General features: G+C 44.1%; 1 protein-coding gene across 1 annotated transcript; it reads right to left on the bottom strand.

Annotated features, from left to right (window-relative positions):
- Positions 1-411: 411 nt before the first annotated feature.
- wscd1b (WSC domain containing 1b) lies at positions 412-19036 on the bottom strand. The gene is made up of 11 exons (XM_041952689.1): positions 18950-19036; positions 16958-17159; positions 15429-15603; positions 14964-15334; positions 8677-8791; positions 7430-7614; positions 5655-5776; positions 4891-5059; positions 4253-4417; positions 3946-4146; positions 412-1418 (listed from the first exon to the last, which is right to left on the bottom strand). Exons 2-11 carry the CDS (start codon positions 17079-17081, stop codon positions 1066-1068), a joined length of 1980 nt encoding a protein of 659 aa, XP_041808623.1. The 5' UTR covers positions 17082-17159; positions 18950-19036; the 3' UTR covers positions 412-1065.
- Between the last annotated feature and the right edge of the window lie 1169 nt (positions 19037-20205).

Raw genomic sequence — 20205 nt, 5'->3', positions numbered from 1 at the left:
CAACATTGTGGATTTTAAGAAACAACGACGTTCAGTTAATGAAAGCAGATGAAGGTGTGCGTGCCTCAGTATAAAATGTTGAAGCTTGTTCTACTTCAGCCACCAGGGGGCTCTTTTCTTCCAGTCTATATCTGCACATATACAAGCGAGAACAGGGTTCATTTGTCGCCATTGCTTGCTTTTAGCCTGTTTGTGGTGCACAAACCATCTGACCATCATCTTTGCATTCAAAGTGTTCTGACAAACTCTCTCAGTGCGAAGGCCTCACAGCCAAACACACAAACCTGGTGAGATGTAGAGCATCACCTTGGTCCTCTAAAGTGAAAAACATTTCAAGTAATGCAAGTGTAAAGAAGTGAATGCATTTAATGAAACAAAATACTCATAGAAACAGCTGGATGTCATTTACAGTTGAAAGCATGAAGCACAAAAGAAGTTCTGGGCTCATGTGCAGTCAAACTAGTTGTGTGGAGAGTCCTGACAGCCACGTGCAGCAGCTCCGAGGCTTTCATCCAGCATGACTGCAAACCTGTAGCAACCAGCAGATTCCCACAGAAAGTCGAGCTAATGCTGGGTTTGTCATCTGTTAGTATGACTTGCACTTTTTATTAGGATGGGTTTACTGTATGATAAAAACACAGTATATGTACTAAAGTGAAATTATAAAGCCACAGAAAACCCTCTTCAACCAAAAATGGGTCCATCCTGGATTTAGACACTAATATTTGTGCAGTCGGGCACTTCACTAGATAATCCCAACTCTGCAGGCCAGCAAATTATGTCAAATCCTCTCTGAGTATTCGTCTTATTTGCAGCTCTCAGAGAGGCAGTCGCTGCCCCGAGGCTTTCATCACCGTTCACCATTTTGATTTCACATTGAATTGTCATGTTTTCTCCAGTGACCCCCAGTGCCTTTCCATGACTCCACAGCCATTCACAGTGCATCTGAGAGTCAGGTGGTCCAGTTAGTTAGTTCAAGCAGAACAGTCCGTGAAGATCGTCTCTCTCGCCAACCCCTGCAGGACCAGTCATTTAAAGCACTGTGTGTTCGACCTCTCGACATCATCATCTGGGGAGGTATTCCTGTGGAAGTCTGCTAAAGTTCCTGCTCTGCAGTGCTTGGTCAACAGTGTGAATGAAGGGGTCAATCATCTGTCTCATGTCGGCGGTGAACGGGTCGAAGGAGGGCCGCTGCGCCGCTGAGCGTTTGAAATGGCCGTCCTGGTTGCTCTGGGCACAAAGCAGCCTCTCCTCGGTCACAGTGATGTTCAGGAAAGCCGTGATGTGTTGGAGTTGTGGGAGAAGGGCCCTCTGCAGCTCCTCGTAATGCACCACCAGCAGGCGGCGTCCAAACTTCAGCCAGCTTAAAGCGTGGGATGCCCACCAGGGGGCGTAGCTGGAGACAAATTCTGGCCATTCTGCAGGTGAAAGAGAGGACAGTTGATCATTTAGACAACAGCTAGTCTCAACAGGCGTTATGTGATTTGTGAATATAATTATTAGATCTTACTATATGGTGACAGCTTTCCCTCTGAGGAATGCAGTGTTCACATTTAGAATTTCTTTCTTTACATCTCACAGATCATGAGGTGGAGTTGGGAAGAATGTTGCATATGTGCAGCTTCAGAGGACTTACGGTCCAGATGTGAGTTAAATGCCACAATGCATCTAAAAATGGTCAGGTCGTGCACAATAACTGGGGGGATCTGTATTAGAGGGAGAGCCTTTACCCTCTTTATACACACTGGACCAAAGCCAAAGTAATGATACGTAATGGAACGTTCCAGACAGGTGTTTCTGCAGCATTCAATAACTTTCCCAGTCTCTTGTTGCTCCTGTTTCAAAGTTTGAAACGTGTTGCTGCATCAAATTTAGAATAAGAAGATATTTACAAAAAATCAATGAAGCTGATGAGGTTTTACACAGTGTCCCAAGTTTTCTGAAACTGAAGTTGCTTTTTAGTGATATTGCCACCACTGGATGCAGAGTTGATGATGATATGAAAAAGTGAGAGTGGAGGTGAGGCGGCCAACGATGAAACCCACTTGATCCACAGTTCATGAATTAAAGATGAAACCGCTCTCTGAAGACATATTGCAAGCATCTTCACAAACACTTTATAATCATTATGTAACAGACTTAGTGGATTAAAATTATTCCTCTGCAAACGGTCTTCACCTGGTTCTGGCAGCAGAGAAATCACAGCTGAACTCGCGCTGTGCAGCATTGGCTGACGACGGTACAGTGAGGAAGAGGATCAGCGCGTTTTCAAAACATTTAGAAAACTCGGAGCTGTAATGGTCCTCCCTGGAGCTTTACCAGGAGCCAGCATCTTGATTGCAGCCATGACTCTGAGGCACTTCTGTCTGAGCTGTATTTACATTCACGCTCATAAAGTTTTGAATAATATTTCAGAAATATCAAATTTATTTGACGAGATTAAAATACTAGAGAGACCTTGTTGTCGTGGCAGGAATCGTAGACTTACTCTCTGTTTGTTTCAGTCTTGGGGCTAACACTTTATCCGCTGAATCACTCCTCTCAAAATATTTTCATCAAAGTCTGTACAGTGCAAATGAGGTTTATACAGTATAACGTGCAAGTCCATCCTATAGTGAGTAGTGCTCATTTCTATAGTTCCAAATAACTGAGGACCCTCATATGCTGTTATTCTAATTTCTTTAGTTCAGCCATCAAAGTGTGTTTTCTTGCACACAGAGGTGTGCATATTCCTGCCTTCAGCTTTCTAGTTGAGAATCCAGCCTCTACATGTAACTTTAATAGCCTCTATCTGAATAGATGAAGAAATGAAAAATTTGAAATGAAAATGAAAACTCTGATATTTTGTCCTTTAACAATGATAGAAATTTGTCATCCACTAACAAGAATGATTTTTTCCTTATATACAGAATCATCAGAATCACAGTCTATCCTTGAATTTGAGTTGTTAGCTTGAAAATAAAAAGTGAGTTCCCACAATGACCATTCCCAAGACAACACCATAAATCTGACAAATCTTGGGATTAACAAACGCCTCAGAGAGAGCAGCATCTGTGATGAGGGAGTGATCTATCACTGGATCAGACACCAGATTAAGGCCCCCACGGAGCAGTAAACCTGGATTAGACGTCACATAAGGTTGACAAAAAAAGCAGCTTGTCCAAAGTTCGGAGCTTATATGTTAGCAAAAGCACATATTTTATTTTCAACAAATCCAGGAACTGTAAGGTTCTTCCTTTCCTTATCTGCAAGTTTATTCATTTCAAAGAAACTTTTTTTCAAAAACAAGACACTTGCACCCCTTGAAGCTCCATCACCTGGCCTAGAAAACCCATGGTTTCATTTCTGTGCTGAAGTATCAAAATTCAAATGAAAATGAGCAGCCTTTTAAGTGCAACCAGTCATAGGTTTAATTAGGAAAAACAGGGAACTAGACGATTATCACATCGAAAGTCTGGCATTAGAATTCATTAGCAATCAAAGCTGTCCGTCAGTCCGTCTCCATGGCGCGAGCAATGCCTTTCTCTTTCATTGCATTTTGGTGGAAGCAGAAATCTCAAACCCTGGACAAACAAACCTGAACTATCTGCCTGATGAGATGCCAGGAGACGTACAGTAAGTGAGAACATGTTTTACCCTCTAAACAGGCTGCATCCTGTGTCGTCACAGATGGAGCCACAGGAGGATGTGTCTGATTTCTGTGCAGGAAAGCTTTGAGAGAGCACACGTAGGCTGCTGTATGTTACTGACCGCGGTGCAAAAGCTGTAATACTCAGCAGTGCTGTCTTCACTGTAAATATGAGAACTTAACTGCTTCATGATGCACTCACAGTCACAGAATCCCCTCTGGTCCACCATTGCTCTGACATTCTGCAGCAGTAAATACAGCATCCTTCAGCAGGGCCATAAACTACTCCACTGTTATGTCTTTGTGGACTGTGTTACCTTTGCTTTTCCATTGTGCATCTGTGGCGTGTCCTAAATGTCCGGCGCACTTGCGGTTGAATTCGGCCACCAGGGAGCGGTAAGGGTTTCGAATCAGCAGGATGGCAGAGTCGAACATCTCAATCTCTTTCTGACCGCTCTCGTGGGTCTTCACGCAGACGCTGCGGCCACTCTTCCAGTAGTCCTTCTCTCCTTTGAAACCTGGCACCAATGAATAAATGAATGAGTAACGGTCAGCTGCGAGGCAGTATTCAAACGAGCGCTCACTCAAACGCTCATCTGAACAGCGGTGAGGCGCCCTCCCCACCTCTGTTGTACAGCGTGCCGTCGAAATAGAAGCTGCCAGTGTAGTAGCCGGTCACGAGCTCGATCAGGTGCCGTACCCAGGTGTTGCCTGCACCAGGAAAACTAGAAAGAGCCACCAGGGAGCTGGATCTCTGAGGCAGAAACATCCTCTCTTTGCACCTGGAATCTAGAAGGACAGAGTTTTTGTTGCCAGTGTTGAGAGAGATCCCAAACTGGATTCACCACCACAACAAAAGTAACACAAGTCCTCAGTGACAAATTTTAGTGACAAAATGGACCAGAGCTGAGATTTCGCGTGTGATCTAAACTTGGGATGAACACTGCTTTCAAGAGCAATTTCTTCCCCAATCATGCACTAACTGTTGTGCATGATTGCACAAGGAAACCACACAGCATCCGTGGACAGTGTCAGTGAGCAGAGCACTTATTTTTACAGGTGGAAAGAGTCTGCTAACTGCTGAACGCGAGCCGTAAAAATGACTGACATGGCCGGATGGCAGTCTGGTAATTACTACGCTGTCCCATCTCCCTCTGTACGACCAATCAGAAAGAGGCTCTACATGGTTGGAGCTTTAAACGAGACCTCGTCACGCGCAGAAGATTGATGCAGCTTCTGTACATGCGTAGCGAATATCTCACCGAGCACAGGTGTGTGATACACCTGGAAGTGGTCGTGCTCAGCGGACGCTGAGGTGCTGGTGTAGTTCCCCGCACACTGCTGGCTGTCGGACTGCTGCTTGAGACTGAAGAGAGAGGACGTCCACGTACAGAAACAGCGGGGCTTCTTGAACACAGCCAGCGGAAGCTCCTGCGAACCAAAAGCACAAATGTTCTCCATGTTTTTCTGTGACTCATCGTGATTATTTTTCTCTCCAAAGACTTCTATCTACCCAAGGGTGATGTGTCAGCTCAGTTCAGCAGGAGAGTCTGAATCACATCCGCGCTGCACGCTTCATTTTTGTTCATTATTTTTTCTCACTTTTTCAGTAACAGACGGCCAAAACGATCAATGTCAAAGCATGAGGACAGACACTGCAGTGGAAATTTTAGAAGGGTTATGCATAATTACACACACACACACACACACACACACAAACATAGTCACCAAATTATGTGCATTATTTCTACCAGCCATTTCTGTTTTGGGGAGGAGACACAGCTGCATTCAGTAAGATCTCAGTGCAAGATCCGGACTACTTCTCATTAGCGGCACATTAAACCTTAAATATTCAGCAAAATCCGAGGAGCTCTGCGCTCCGACATGCGATCTCCTGGGAGCGGAGACAGCTCTCTGAGCTATGGAGCCTCCTCTCCTGGAAGTGGAGAGCTGCTGGTAGACTACAGAGCGCTACGTGCAATTAAATTGCTCGCCAGCTCTGTAATTTGAGAGAGCTTATTCAAACCTTATCTGTGCAGGTCTCGATGCAGGACTGCGTGGTCAGGTTGGGCTGAAAGGAGTGGATGGGGAAGGTGCTGACGGTGTTCTTCGGCAACCTGAAGCAGCCGCGGTGGTGAATGTTTCTGACTGCAGAAAGAAAAACACGCATGAGAAATTAGAAGCACATGAGTGGCAGGATAACAGAATTAGATGTGGTAGGATTCACGTGTTTTCATTTGTTCTCTGACAACAGCAGATAAAGGCTATACTGAGACAACAACGGCGCTATTCAAAATTAGGTTGAATTTAAATTAGCAATCTGTTCTTCTGCTAATTACACTCCTATATTTAAGTGAATTCTAGTGTTTAATGTGCTCACAATTCAGCTGCAAAGCTCCAGAGACACTGAACCTTCCGATCATGAATATTAATACTGTATATGATATAAACAACGTATATATTTGACCTTGCCAACAGCAGTAATGTGATGCATATCTTAAAGGCCAACCAGTCTAAGAAGAGTTATCCTGACTTGTTTATGTATATTTTGTTCTTTTAAATGAAATTTACAGCATCTTAAATCTGGAGCTTCACAGCCTTTCTGTGACGTGCAGGCAGACAGTGTGTATCCTTTGATGCACCCTCGCCTCAGACAGCATTCTTCAACAAACGTCATCAATCAGGTCTAAAGTTGCAGTAACAGTGATGTTGCGCAAAAGTGTACCTGTTTAATCGGCCTAAAGCACTCAGTCGGACATCTCCACTCATCCCCTTTGCCCAAATTATTTCATATTTGGAGCATCTTTGTCACAGAAGTCTCCTCGCTACAAAAGAAGTAACGTAGCTCAGCACATCAAAGACTGTGGAAGGATAGGACTGGGGATTTTCTGTATGTCTGTGGCACTTAGCTCTGAGCTGATTCATATTCAGTCACATTCATGCTGGAGACAAAATCTTGAAAAAAAAAAAAGAGTGCTCTTTTTTTGTTTTTGAGAAAAGCTCTGTCATTTCCTCAAACAGCTGGGCACTGTATTTCTGAACAAACGGGCCTCTAATAGGAACAGTGTGCTCCATTTGTTGGGGATCATTTTCAGCTGCAGATTAATACACATTTAGTTTTCCAGTGCAGTGGGTGTTGCGGCACCCTGGGGTGTCTTGACAACAGACCAAGGCTGTTGCGATGTACAGTACATTTTTAATAACCTTTCATCACATTAAAAAAACAAGGCGGCATTTACATGAACTACATTTACATATTACATTTTCAGCAACACAGAGGCTGAAACATCCGAAAATCACCATATCAAAAGCCCCGTTAAATACGCTGTTATACCACAGAGGCTGCTGATGACGGCTCATGCTCGCCGGTTGTTGTGATAATGGGCGATCATGACTGTCGCAGCAGTGATGGAAATTTTCTTTCTTTAAGTCCGCCGTCATCCCAGTCTGAGACGACCAAATGAGGTAAAATTAAAGTTGGCTGACAGCTTTTCTTTGGAGAGGGGAGGTTAGCTGTCCCACAGCAGAACAAAAGAAGCGCACTCTGTCGACCACCACGCTTAGCTTTTATTTATTTCTTAGTTAAAGTTTAGAATTTATGAGCAAACCTGAGCAACTTTTTCACAGTGACTATCACAGAGAACAGGCCTCTATGATTCTGGGTTAGGGTTAGAGGCTGCTTTTGGCCAGACTGTTTAAAACGTTGCTTCTTCGCTGGGGTGTGAAGCCCCCCACGGAGCAGCTTGTGCACATAATAAATAGCAAACAGTCCTGTGTCTTTCCTGAGGGACGCTGACTCACATTTTCTGTGACCTGGCAGCTGCTCCTCCACCTTGTAAATGGAGAGTCGGCCCACGCCGCCACAGGGAGACCCCCTCTCGCCCCTGCACACCAGACTGCAATCCTCCTCAGGAGCCTGTGGGCTACTGATCCGGTTCCCACAGTGGCATTCAGCTCCGTACTCCAGACCTGCAAACTGGTACCCACTGGCCACACACACACACACACACACATATAGACAGACACAGTTATTGCCCTAGCCGAGGGCAATCCATAACCTTAAGCTATTGCCTTCAGGCTGAGCCATCCCACAGGACATTAGCTAACATTTCAAACTTATCATTTAACTCAAACTTCCAAGCATTAAATCTACAGTCTGGGCCGTCCCCCGTGACATTTGTCGGTACTTCTCCATCTGCACTTGTCTGACTGTGTACTGCTGTCTTCCAGCTGTGCTGCAGTCACCTCTGATCTGTACTTTACATATCAAGGCTGTTGTGACTCATCCTCTCTCTTTATCCTCCCTCCTTGGGACAGACGGAGACCTCATCACAATTGACCTTTTCATATGTGTCCTTTGAAGCTTCCTCATAAATTGCCTTGACTTTTTACTTCTACTTATCCCAGTAATTGGCCCGCTCAGGTAACGAGCATGACTGCTTTTGTGTGTGTGTGTGTGTGTGTGTGTGTATGTGTGTGTTGGGAGGGGTGTGGGGGGCGGGGTTGAGATGCGAGCACCAACTCCCTGCATCCATCTGTCCTCAGCTGTTCTGTTTCAGCAGGTCTGCTCTGCTTCCTTGCCGCTAAGATATTAGAAGGAATAATTTAAGCGGGTCATTCCTTGAGTTTGCTTTGAAAAATCCACCTGCCTCCCCACATATTCTTGCAGCTTTTGACAGTCATTACAATGCTGCAAAGTCAGCTCACACTGACCCAATCAGAGCTACCCCCCCCCCCAACGGCCACAGGAAAGCACACATCTGACCTCTGACTTCTCCACCGACTGCTGTAGTCAGCTCATTAAGCTTTCCAACACACACACACCTCCCTCCTTCCTTCTTCTGCAACAGATCAAGCCTTCTGTCCTGGCCTGCTCTTCACTCTCCCCTCTCTCACCCCCCCTCATCTCTTACTGTCATCCAGCCACCTGGCTCTCCGCTGGCTCCAAACACAGGGGGCATTCATGGAGGGGACTGAGATCCAAAGCATTTACTCAAACAGCAGGCCTTCTGTGGTCCCTTCACAGGAGCCCGCCGCACACGCATTACCTTTCCGAGCAGGTGTCTTGACACAGAGAACTGGTCATTTTGCGCAGGTCATAAAGCATCGTTCCTCCCAGGGCGCGATCACTGGCATTGTGCAGAAAGCAACCGATGTAGGTTCCTGCATGTGTCAGAGAAATCCAGACAGAAAACCATTCAGACTGAAAAATCCCCTGCAGAGGCATCGGGACGTGCCCTCAACATTGACAAGTGTCAGTGGGAAAAGTAACTGATCGAAACGTGTGTTTCTGTTACAATAACATTTCATGCTGAAAGGATAAATCAATTAATCGATTAGTTGGGCCACAGAAAAATTAACTGATGACAATTTAGATAATCGGTTTATCATTTAAGTAATTTGTCGAGCAAAAATTCAGAACAGTCCTCATTTCTAGCTTCTCTAATGAGAAACGGCTTCTTTTCCTTTGTTTTATATGATTGTAAAGTAAATATATTTGGGGGTTTGGGATCGTTAGTTTGACAAAATAAAGCAATTTGAAAGTGTCACCTTGAGCTCTGGGAAATAGTAATGGGACATTTTATTGACTAAATGATTCATCAATCAAACTAATGGACAGTTTATGAAAGTAATGAAACAAAATGAAATTAAACTTCATAATTCAAGTAATCATCCGTCGCAGCCCTAATGACATCAGTTACACCAAATGTGAAGCTTCTTTTCTGGTTTATTCTTTAAGACAGATTCTTAAAAATCTTAAAAAAGACAAATAAATTAGAATAATTTCTATAATAATTACAGTAATTCTGAATGCTCTTTGTTCCATGCTATGACAATGCACAAAGTGCACAGCTGCAATCAGCCCTGACGGATGTTGACGCTCTCCTCTTTAACTTGATTTGGACATAAACCAGACTTCCTCTGTCTTTAGTCTGGCACTGGCGACGTCCTCAAACGGTGCCAAAGCAGCTTTGCGTCATCACTTACTCACACTAATTATACACCAGCATGTATTGTGAGCCATAATATCCAACTAATTTATAATATGATGAGGCCTAATCTATGATCCAATAGAGATTCTTCTTATTGCTACATTACAGTGAACCTTATTTACTTTCAGTTGAATAAAAATCGCCCCTGTAGAAAGATGGATGTAACGCATAATAGACTACGACAGACTATTATGATGTGCTGGCAAGATTAAGGCACCATATAAAATGTCACCTAAATTCAGTCTTTGATGTTATCCTTGTCTTTGCCACATTGTGACATCAAACTCTGCTCAGCTAACACATAAAAGTCTTCCTTATAAATACTGGTCTCGTTGCGGAGGTTAGCATATGCATTTCTTTTGTGTGCAGACTTCATTTACATCTCGCCCCTTGGGTCTGAGACGACTATATTTTTAGGTTATATGCTGGATGTTCCTCCTCATTCAGGTAGGTTAAAGCCTATATTCTGTTACATGGAGTGCATGCAGATAATGCTGTTTTTTAAGGTTTATTTAAAAAACCCGAGTATTCATAGATGTTTTAAAGGTTTCAAGGACACTGAGGATTTTTTCTGTTTACTACCAGCACAAAAAAGACTAATGCCAACTGTTCAAAGAAAGAAATTAAAAGTGCTACTTGCAACTAGAACTGAAGAGATGTGGCAGCAAGGTGCGCAGACAAGATGGAAGCAAGCAATGGACCGTGAAATCTCTGGCAGACCGAGCATCACCATATCGAATTCGTGATTCAATCAGTCTGCTGTGTCCTCTGAAGCCCGTCCAGCCTGTTGTGCTGGGGCGAGGCTGAGTCACCAGCCGCCTGTGCCTCAGGAGACAAACACTGGAGAACAGCAGCAGATGCTGCCTGAAAGCACTAAGAGACTGGGGGCTGCCAAAGTCTGTGGCGGGAAGCTTCTCAAGAGGCGTCACCCAAGGTGGGGCTCGCCCACTCCCCTCACCCACCCAGCAGGGCAGGTCATTGCTTTAATCAAAGTGAAGGAGAGGCCCCAGGCAGCTGCAGCTGAGGGTTAATGGAGGGAAGCAGCCCAAATTCCCAGACGTGATAGAAATGACCGCACTTAGGTCTGACACTGTGTCGCTTCCTTAAACACACAGACAGATGGCTGTGCTGGACTTGATTCTTCCCCACAGGATTGGATGGAGAAGGTTAATGACATGATGACCAAGTATGAGGACATGTGCCACTGCTACGGGTAGCTTGTGCACCGTGTGTGTGGGCTGAGTTCACCGTCTCACTGCTGGGTCTATAATACCCTCACAGATGTGAAGAGAGTCATCGAAAGCACAGCAGAGAGGGTTTCAAGACATGGACGGCTGACCCACACTGGGGTCAGATAGGATCAACTCAACAGGGTTGTTGATACTGAAAACCCCTGAATGCAGTCACTGTACACCACTCCGAAAATCTGAATCTATCAGAAGATGTACAGACAACCAAGGCCAAAGGTTTGGTGTTGGAAGTGATGAAATAATAAAATAATCCTCTTCATATATATATATATATATATATATATATATATATATATATATAAATTGTTTTGCAATTTTAAATTGGGCTCTCCATAATCATGCATGTATAACAAAATGAAGAAGAAATGCTGTGTAAAGCTCTGTATCATTAATGCCGAAATCCTTTTTAGTTTCTGATTGATAAATGTTGCATTCCGAGCCCTGTGTGCTTAACTGTTTTATCTTTGACAGATGTTCAGTTCTTGCGTCTTTTTTGGAGAGGATTAAGATGAAATGATTTTTTAATCTAAATGAAAACACTGACTCAACCCTTTTTACAGCCTGAGTGGTACCTGCAGGTAATCTTGCAGACTGTGTACAGCCACAACAACTAGGGCAACATTTATGTAGCCTGGGAGGCATAACCCAGGGGAAAAATGGTCCGGCAAGCACTCGCTGCAACACTGCCTGCTGCTTGTTAGATCACTGCAGTGACCGTACGTTAATAAGTGAAGGTAACTCAGATAAGTGCATCCACATTTGTATCAATTCAAATCACTCTTATCTGACTGCAGTGGCTTTGCATTCAGTGGACAATATTTAGAGAGAACTCAGTAAGAAAATCAAGCCTCAAACAACAAATTGACAACCATCTAATTCACGCGTCACCTAAAACTTTGCACTGGAATCAACAGAAACCTCATAAAAATCAAACATCACAAAATATCAACACAAAGAGAGTGACTTCTGCTGTGCAGTCCCTGTAATATCTCTCACTTCTGATCCCTCTGCACATCTCTGGACGTGTAATACTTCTGATATATATTTTACATATCAAGGAATTTGTGACTCATCCCTGTGAGGCACAAAGTTTCCAGCAGCAGACACAAAGAGTTATGCTCCTCACGCTCTTATTATAAAATGTTTGACTAGGTAGGGCTCCTGGATCTATGAATATCTGAAACTGAAAATGCGTGTGCAAACCTTTCCACCCGGCTGTGTCACATTGTGTCGGAGCAGTGAATAAAGATGAATATAGATTAAAACATGAAACCAGTGAAAACATAAAGATTGAATATGAAACTACAGAGCTAAAGATTTTATATTACAGATGTAGAGAAGTGGGTTGGCTTGTGATTAGAGCTACAAGTCTTTATGTCTATATGATTTTCTCATACTTTTCTTACTTTTCCTTATGTTTCAATCCTTTGGCAGTCCAGAGCAGGTACATCACCATATCATAGAGATAAATAGGTACTAACATACAGCATGCATCAGCCAATAGATATAGAGTAGTTACAGTACAGAAATACCAAAGAAATGTTTAAGACAACTTAGCAACAGTGTTGTTATTGCATAGTTTGTCCACCAGAGCACTGACAAGTGTAATTTTACACTGTAAAATGAAAATAGTCACATCTTCAGCAATTCTTTAATAACCATATCTAAGGAATAATTCAAAAATATTTTTCTATGGTATGTGGTTAAAAACGTAGTGGACAATAATCTGTTATCACATTTTAAAAACTCTCAGATCTTGCCTCAAACATCTTGTGTTATTAGTTGGGCTCTAGTCCAGAGACTTCAGCTGTGTGCTGGATGGATAAGAGCTGTTTAATCATCTCATGATAGTCCTGATTCAGTAACTTCAGAGGACAGTTTCTGGTAATACGCTTCTACTCACTGAGTAAAAAAGTGATTCTTAACCCACTTTAGGAAGACACATCAGAAATGATGAGTGAGCTCTGTGGAACAGCGAAACTGCAGCTAACAATCACTATTAATTCATCTGTGGATAAGCCTGCATGTTAAAGAATGGATGACTCATTTAGTCCCTAAATTGTTAAAAATTAGTGAAAGATTTTGATCACAATTATTCAGTTTGGTTATCCAAAACAAAAATATTCTATTTATGATGATATGAAACAGAGAAATCACCAATTATCCCATTTGAGAAGCTGGAGACAACAGATCTGTGTACTTTTGTTCAATAAATCACATAAAACAATACTTCCACACTTTGGAAACAGAATTCTTTGCTTTCTTGCCAAGAGTTTGATGAGCGGTTAGCTTTGTTTAGCATACAGACAGGAAGTGGGGAAACAGCTGGCATGGCTCTGTCATTGGGGGTTATGTGGTGGACCATGTCTTGGCTGAGCAGTGACTTCCTGAAGTCCCTGCTGGTTGCCTGGCAACCTCACTTTGACGACAAGACTCTGGTTTAAACAAACGAGATGTAATGTGTTAATTAGTGAGCTTCAGTGGATGGATTTTCAGACACGGGCTACCTGTCAAATCTTGTCTGTTCCTTTAAATCATCGATCAATTATCAGATTCAACTTAATCGACTCATCTTTTCAGCACGAGCTGACACTGGGAAATGCACATTTGTTTATGTCTGTAGAGGTTCATGAATGAGATCAGAAACAGTCGGCCCGGGCATGAGGTACAGTAGACCTGAGCATTTCATTCTGTGTCCTTCGTAACACTTTTTAAAAGGAACCTTTGCCAGATGGCTTTTGCAGAAACTGATCTCATTCCTGCCTCCAACATTTTTCATCTGTATTAGCCTACTTAGTGACTGAGAGGTTATGTAGTGTCTGTTTAAAAAAAAAAAAGGATTAAGCGCTCTTGTAGGATGCTTTTCAAGAATGAGCTGGAAGAACAAATGCTCCACTGGAGGTAATTCCATTGTTTTTATCTTTTCATCAGAATGGCTCTGACAGGCCCGTTCAGGGATATCTGTAAGTACTCAAGTAAAGGTGAGGGCTCTTTAATAGAGAGCACTGGTAAGCAATTATATCATTTTTATCTTCATAATTACTAATTTATTTTCCAGAAACTTTGGTGCCCGCCCGCCTTTTCCTTCTCTGGTTTTTAGAGGATCAGTGAGCGCCACCCCTCATCTACAAGATCTGAAGCATCCGCACGTAAAATGTCATATAAATGTATAATGAAGCTCTTCTAAATGTTCTAAGGTCATGATTATCTGTTCATAAATGTACAATGAGGCTTGTTGTCAGTGCGCTGTGGAAGCCCCGTGCAGAATGTATTACCTCGGCTCCAGGCCATCCGCGCTGAAAAAGTAAATCACGAAATAGAAAATAAACGTGTATATTTGCTCCCTCATATATTATTCACCAGGAAAACCACCGTCTCAGTCAACACGTCTTCACCAGGATGCTTCAATGTCTCACATCCTCGCCCCGCCGCTCTATTTCAGATAGCATGATCGCGTTGCAGCCCAGAGCTTTTTCGCTGAATATCTGGTGATTTGTTTTGTTTAATGGCAACAGAGGTGCACCACCTTGGCTGCAGATATATAAGGTCGGTTAATGTTAATGGCAAAAAACGCCTTGTATGTTGTGACGAGGCCACACAATCACAAATCTGGTAACATGAGTGTCTTTTGGCAGCCATATTGGAGGTCCCTGTGGTTTGGAAGAGTGGCTGATTGAGCTGGTTAAAGCACAACTTTCCAGTAATTCCTGATTATTTCAGTTTGTAGTGAACGGAACAATAACATTGACTTTTCATTCACATGCTGGTCAGCTAGTTAAAAATAGTCTTAACTAGTTATCCCTTTCATGTCGTGAATGCCTCTCACTGGCACACTAATTAATGTAAATAGGGCAAGAAGTGGCCAGCGGTCACATGTTAACATTAACACTGGTTGCTTTGCTTCTTTGGCCTGCTGGCTAGTTCACTATAAGAAAAGCTGCAGTGATGTTTATGCAGTCACGACTCCGAGTACAGTATTTAAGAACTGAGACCTGGACTGAACACCGGACACTGTCCGTTCAATGTGGAGAAAAATCGAACTCTTCAGTCTGACTCTCAGCTTTTATGAATTGAATGTGTGTAGTTATTTACCTTTGTGTCTGCTGCTCCTGTGGAGAGAGACTCTTTGCTCGGGACTCTCTGGCAGCAGACTGTGAAACCAGCGGCGATGCAAGTGCTGGACCCCCAGGCTTTGGGAAGCGGGCCAGTGTCGCCCTGCCTTGGCTCCCCCTCCGGACACGGGCTGAATGTCGGCCCATCTGGAGCGTGCCCTCACACCCAGGCCGGCGGTCCTGAGGACCGTAGGGGGTGCTGCGAGGGACAGCAGTGGCGGCAAGCTGGCCAGGTTTGGCTGGGTTACTCTGGTGCTGGAGCGCTGCAGGAGCAGGATGCTGCCTGCCATCAGATAGGCGATGCCCAGGCAGAGCAGCAGCATCTGAGCCCGCTTCAAGAGGCAGTGCAGTCTGTAGAGGGGCGCCACCATTCTGCTCACTGTCTCTCACCTTAGTGGAAGGCCATTTCATGGATCAGGTAAGAGGAGATCTGTAACCTACTTACAACTTCATAATCTTGGAAAGACCTGCAGCATCTGGCAGTGTTGTAGACATTGTCTCTTGGTCCTTCGTCGCCATGGAGTCCAATAGCAGCAGTGGAACAATGGATGTGTCACAACAGAGGGATTTAATATCCAAGGCCATTGGCCACTGACTCCAGGATGATCCTTGGGGAAAAGCTAAAGCACCAAAACAGAAAAAAGCACAAGCAGCAGGATTTAAAGCATGAGTGTTTTTCTCTGTATGTGAACACAGTGAAAGGGAAGGGAAGTATATGCCTTGTGGATTAGATGCACATCTTATGTTGACATATGGGCTTGTGTTTCTGTCATGCAGCGTTTGCAACACATCCCTTGGTGTCTGCTACTTCATTGCTCTCACTCCTGCCGCTTGTTTTTTGATTCGGAGCCCTTCCTCAAGTTGTGTTCCGCAGTTCCTGTAATTCCTGTTTCATCTGTGCGCTGCCTGCGCTCTCCTATCACACAAATCTCTTTTTAAAAAGGGGGGAATTAGGAAATTACACCAGCCTTTTAAGTTGGATTCCACTTCAGTGCTGAGATTTCCTTCAGTTCCTGCACTGTCAGATTGTGAGGCTGGGAGATATTGTGTTAAAATAAGGATAATCTAAGTCTCAGTTATCAGAGTGAAATGACATCATGTGATAAAAAACTGTCTGGAGAGCGCATTATGGGCGCTTATGAAAGGGGGATTATCATAGCAGTATGCAGACCATCTCTCTCATCTGTGGAGAGATTAATAAGTGATGAATAAAAAAAAACATGCAAAGATGAGATGTTGAAGATTTCAGAATGATTAGGATGTAAAACAGCCAAGTGCTCCAAGTGTTTGTGAAGCCTGGTACTTGGAGTGGAGAGAGGCGCAGTGAAGTGCAGCCCTGACCCGCTCTGCGCGCTTTGTCCGGTTTTTCCTGTCACGATGCGAGCCCCTCTTTGATGACTGTACTTACTGTATTCTGTAGAGGTTCCCACAGAATGAGTGTGCAGCCCTCGGTGGCAGCCTCACAGACCGGCTCCCTCTCCTCCCTCACATCCGATCGCATCCATTATTTGCCCCGTTGTCTCGGTGGCCGTCACACACACCGTCATGCCCTTCAGCTCTACTTTACATCTCGGGCCTCTCGTTCTGTCTTCTGAAGCGAACCCGCCACACTGTACCCCCACACCCCAACACCCCCCTCCAAAAAAAAAAAAAAAAAAAAAGTAGGGGTGCGGTAGTGCTCCCGAGGATAGAAGCAACAGTTTGCACAATGAACAGTCTCTGTTCAAGTCCGAGTGCCCAAGTTATGTTCAACTCCAAATGTTTACGCATAAAATAACTCACGATCACGCCGAATGCTGCTGAAATACCCGCACCTGTCTGCTGCGATGTAGTGGCACGGATGAGGGGATAAATGCATAAACAGCATCAGAAGAAAAGCGAATCACCTATTTAAGGATCCGAGGTCTTCCATCTTAAAACCCCTGACTCTGCCTCCACCATTTACAGTACAGGCTGTCTGAACATGCGGCTTACCTTCAGCGGTGGACTGGTACGCACGGCATCCTCCTGCTCTGCGAACACTTATCAGTTTATGGCCGTCATGATGGCTGCTTTCCCCTCTTACTGTCCAGTGGAGGTCTCCTCGGCTCTCCAGCATTTCCCACAGCTGGTATTATATAAGCTCTCTCCCTCCCTCTCTCTGCCAGCCAGTGCTGCTCTCCGTCGCTCTGAAAGGCTGGCACGGCGATATAAAGCACAGACAGTATGTGCGAGTGTGTGTTGGAAAGAGAGAGAGAGAGAGAGAGAGAGAGAGAGGAGGAGGTGATGAGGAGGAGGAGGAGGAGGAGGGGAGTCAGTCTCATTTGCATTGGTGAAACGCGTCACAGCTCCACCACTGTGCAAACGGGAGAATCACGTCCAACAGTCCGCAGCTTGCACTGCGCACAAGGGGGCCTCATAAGAAACAGCGGCTTCACCATACACACCGTCACATCTCCCCCCGACACCGAGCTTCACATGCACCGTGCACTCTGCACTGGACCACGGTGTATGTGTTGGACCACGGTGGACCACGCTGCAGCGCACGGACACTAGGCAGTTTCGGTGGGGGGCATCAACAGTATTCTGTAGCCTAAATCAGTTCAGCCACAGAGGACGTTTGGCTTTGTGCGTGTTTGGTAAAGGGTGCATGAGCCTCATCAAATCTAAGGTTGCCTTTGGTATTATAATGGGGCGCATGGATTTCGCAGCCGTATCTCTGAAGTCCCATCAGGACCACAGATCCTGACAGCGGCAGGCAGTTTGGAGATCCACAGCTCAAATCATCTGTCACACTGACCAATTTATTGTCCTCATTTGTGGTTGTTCACTCGCATTTAGCCTTGCGCGTTTGTTCATTTGAAGTTCTGAGCGCACTGAGTTTGTCATGATGAGTCATGGGTGATGCCGACGATGCATCACTCAGCCTGACTGTATTATATCTGCGCGTTTCAGCGCCACGAGCAGCGCCTCGTCCGCGCGCTCCTGTCGTGAACAAAGGGAAATTAACAGCGCAGAACAAAGCGCTTTGTCATGGCTGATTGACCTTCAACCTGCTTTATGCAGTCAATGCCTTCAACCGAAGGCCCTCACTTACAGTCCGTGGCCTGGATACAAGTGCTGGTGTGCTCAAGGGTGCAGGGTGCCAAAAAAAAAAAAAAAAAAAGCATTTTGATTTATTCTTGAGTCTTAAAATGTTAATCTGCTCTGAAGTCTCCAAATGTTAAAAGGTTCTATTTCATAAAACATCTGAAGAAATCTGGGAGTTCTTTGAAACACCTTTTTCTGCTGTAATTGAAGGGGTTTGAAGAATTTTCTAAATGTGGGGAGGATGAGACGTTAAGATGGAAATGATTATCATTTCAAAACCATCAGCAGGGATGTGTCACTTATTCTTTTTGTTTTAATTCTACTCCCTGTGCTAACAAATCAAATATAATTGGCCTCCCATCTTCCAGCGTATTTGAACTTGAGGATGTCAAGGCGGCAGAGCACTTACATACAAGATAAGTGGTTTTCTTACTTACATACAAAACGTCATCTATAGAATAAACAGACTGCTGTCACAACTGGTTAAGCACGTAAAGTGCTACTGTCCTTAAACATCTTTATAGACAGAAAACACCAAACACAAACAACATACTGAACAAGATGCCACCAAGATAAGTAGACATATATATATACTTAGAACTTTAAAGATGAGCAACCCATTAACCAGGTTTGATTTGAACCAGAAATCTGCTGAAATCATGCTGATGAATGAGCACAGTGAAGGAGAAGAGGTCTTCTGGCTGAAACCAGAGGATGACAGAAGCAGAATTACATTGAAAATCAGTCTGGAGCAATGAGTTCATGTTGTGTGGTTAAACCAACCTTCTGTTTTCTTTTTCATGATTTTAAGAAATGTCTTTTGTAACGCCTGCTAAGACAACTATGTCTGTCTTTCTGTGTTTTTCACATGTTATACTGAACGTTATCATCTCCTACCTTTTGTGGAAGCCTCAACGCCTCGCCGTCTTCTGTCCAGACTACCAACAATCCTGGTGTGAAGCCTCACACAATGCGACCGCAGCCACCTCCTCCCTCTCTGCTTCTTGTCCAAATTATGTTGCTTGTCTGTACTAGTACAACTCCCTCCTGGCTGGGCTCCCAACAGACCTTCATCCAGCCTCTACACTCATAGAGGGCTGCAGCCTGTCTCATTTTCATCCACACTAAAGTCTCCCATTTCATCCCCTTCACACTGGCTCACCATATTGAATTCAAATCCTCAGCTCTCTTCTGTCTGTGTTCCCAGTGGTTCAATGACCTCCCCACCCCTCACAGGACTACAGTCGCTCCCTATCTGCAAGTCTCAACCAAAAATCCTGCCACCTTTCTCCCGTCAGTGTGTCCTTGCAGCTGATCTTCCATGTTTTCTTTAGCATGATTTTAACCATTGCCTCTTTCAAAGTCCGACAGCTTTATCTGTCTTTCTGGGTTTCTCACGCTATGCTGAACATCATCACTTCCTCCTGACTGACTGGAGCTTTCAGCAAAATATTCGAGAAGGTTGAATATAAACAAATGGATCACTCCCTTTGCACCCACGGTGTGTATGATGTGTTCAAGTCAGGTTTCTGATCTAATCGCCACATCAAATCAGCCATTATCAGAATAATCAATTATGTTATGATTAACAGTGATTCAAAATAGCTTTTCTTTATTAGTTTTGCTTGATCCCAGTGTTCAGTGCTACAATATTCTGATATGATATTCTATGTCAGTGGTTTCAATAGTTTAAAGCCTGCTGAAACTGTTTTCTCAGGGGTTCCACAAGGGTCAGTCCTTGGACCTTTGGTTTTTAATTTGTACATGCTCCTGCTTTGTAATATTTAGAAGAAATATGTTTAAGCAGTCAGATGCAGATGATACATTTCTCCTATAAACAAGCTGGTAAACTTAATCACAGCTTTGTATCTTGTGAAAAACATCAAATGTTTGTGGATTTATATCTCAAGATGACTCTCAGATGCTTGGTCATGCATTTTTCTCAAGAAGGTTAAAGCGCTGTAATGTCCCATTACTAGATTACCCAAATAACGGGAAGGCTCCAGAGCATCCAGAACGTAGCAGCCAGGGTCTGTATGAACTTTAGCCCAAACCACAAAATTGTCAGGCCGATACTGGAATGAGGACTCAGATGCAGAGATAGCAAAATCCACAGATTTATTTATACCGGGTTCAGAGATCTCTTCGCTGGG

The sequence above is a fragment of the Chelmon rostratus genome, chromosome 14, assembly GCF_017976325.1.
Source record: "Chelmon rostratus isolate fCheRos1 chromosome 14, fCheRos1.pri, whole genome shotgun sequence".
NCBI classification, from domain to species: Eukaryota; Metazoa; Chordata; class Actinopteri; order Chaetodontiformes; family Chaetodontidae; genus Chelmon; species Chelmon rostratus.
This window is presented reverse-complemented; position numbering and strand designations above follow the sequence as displayed.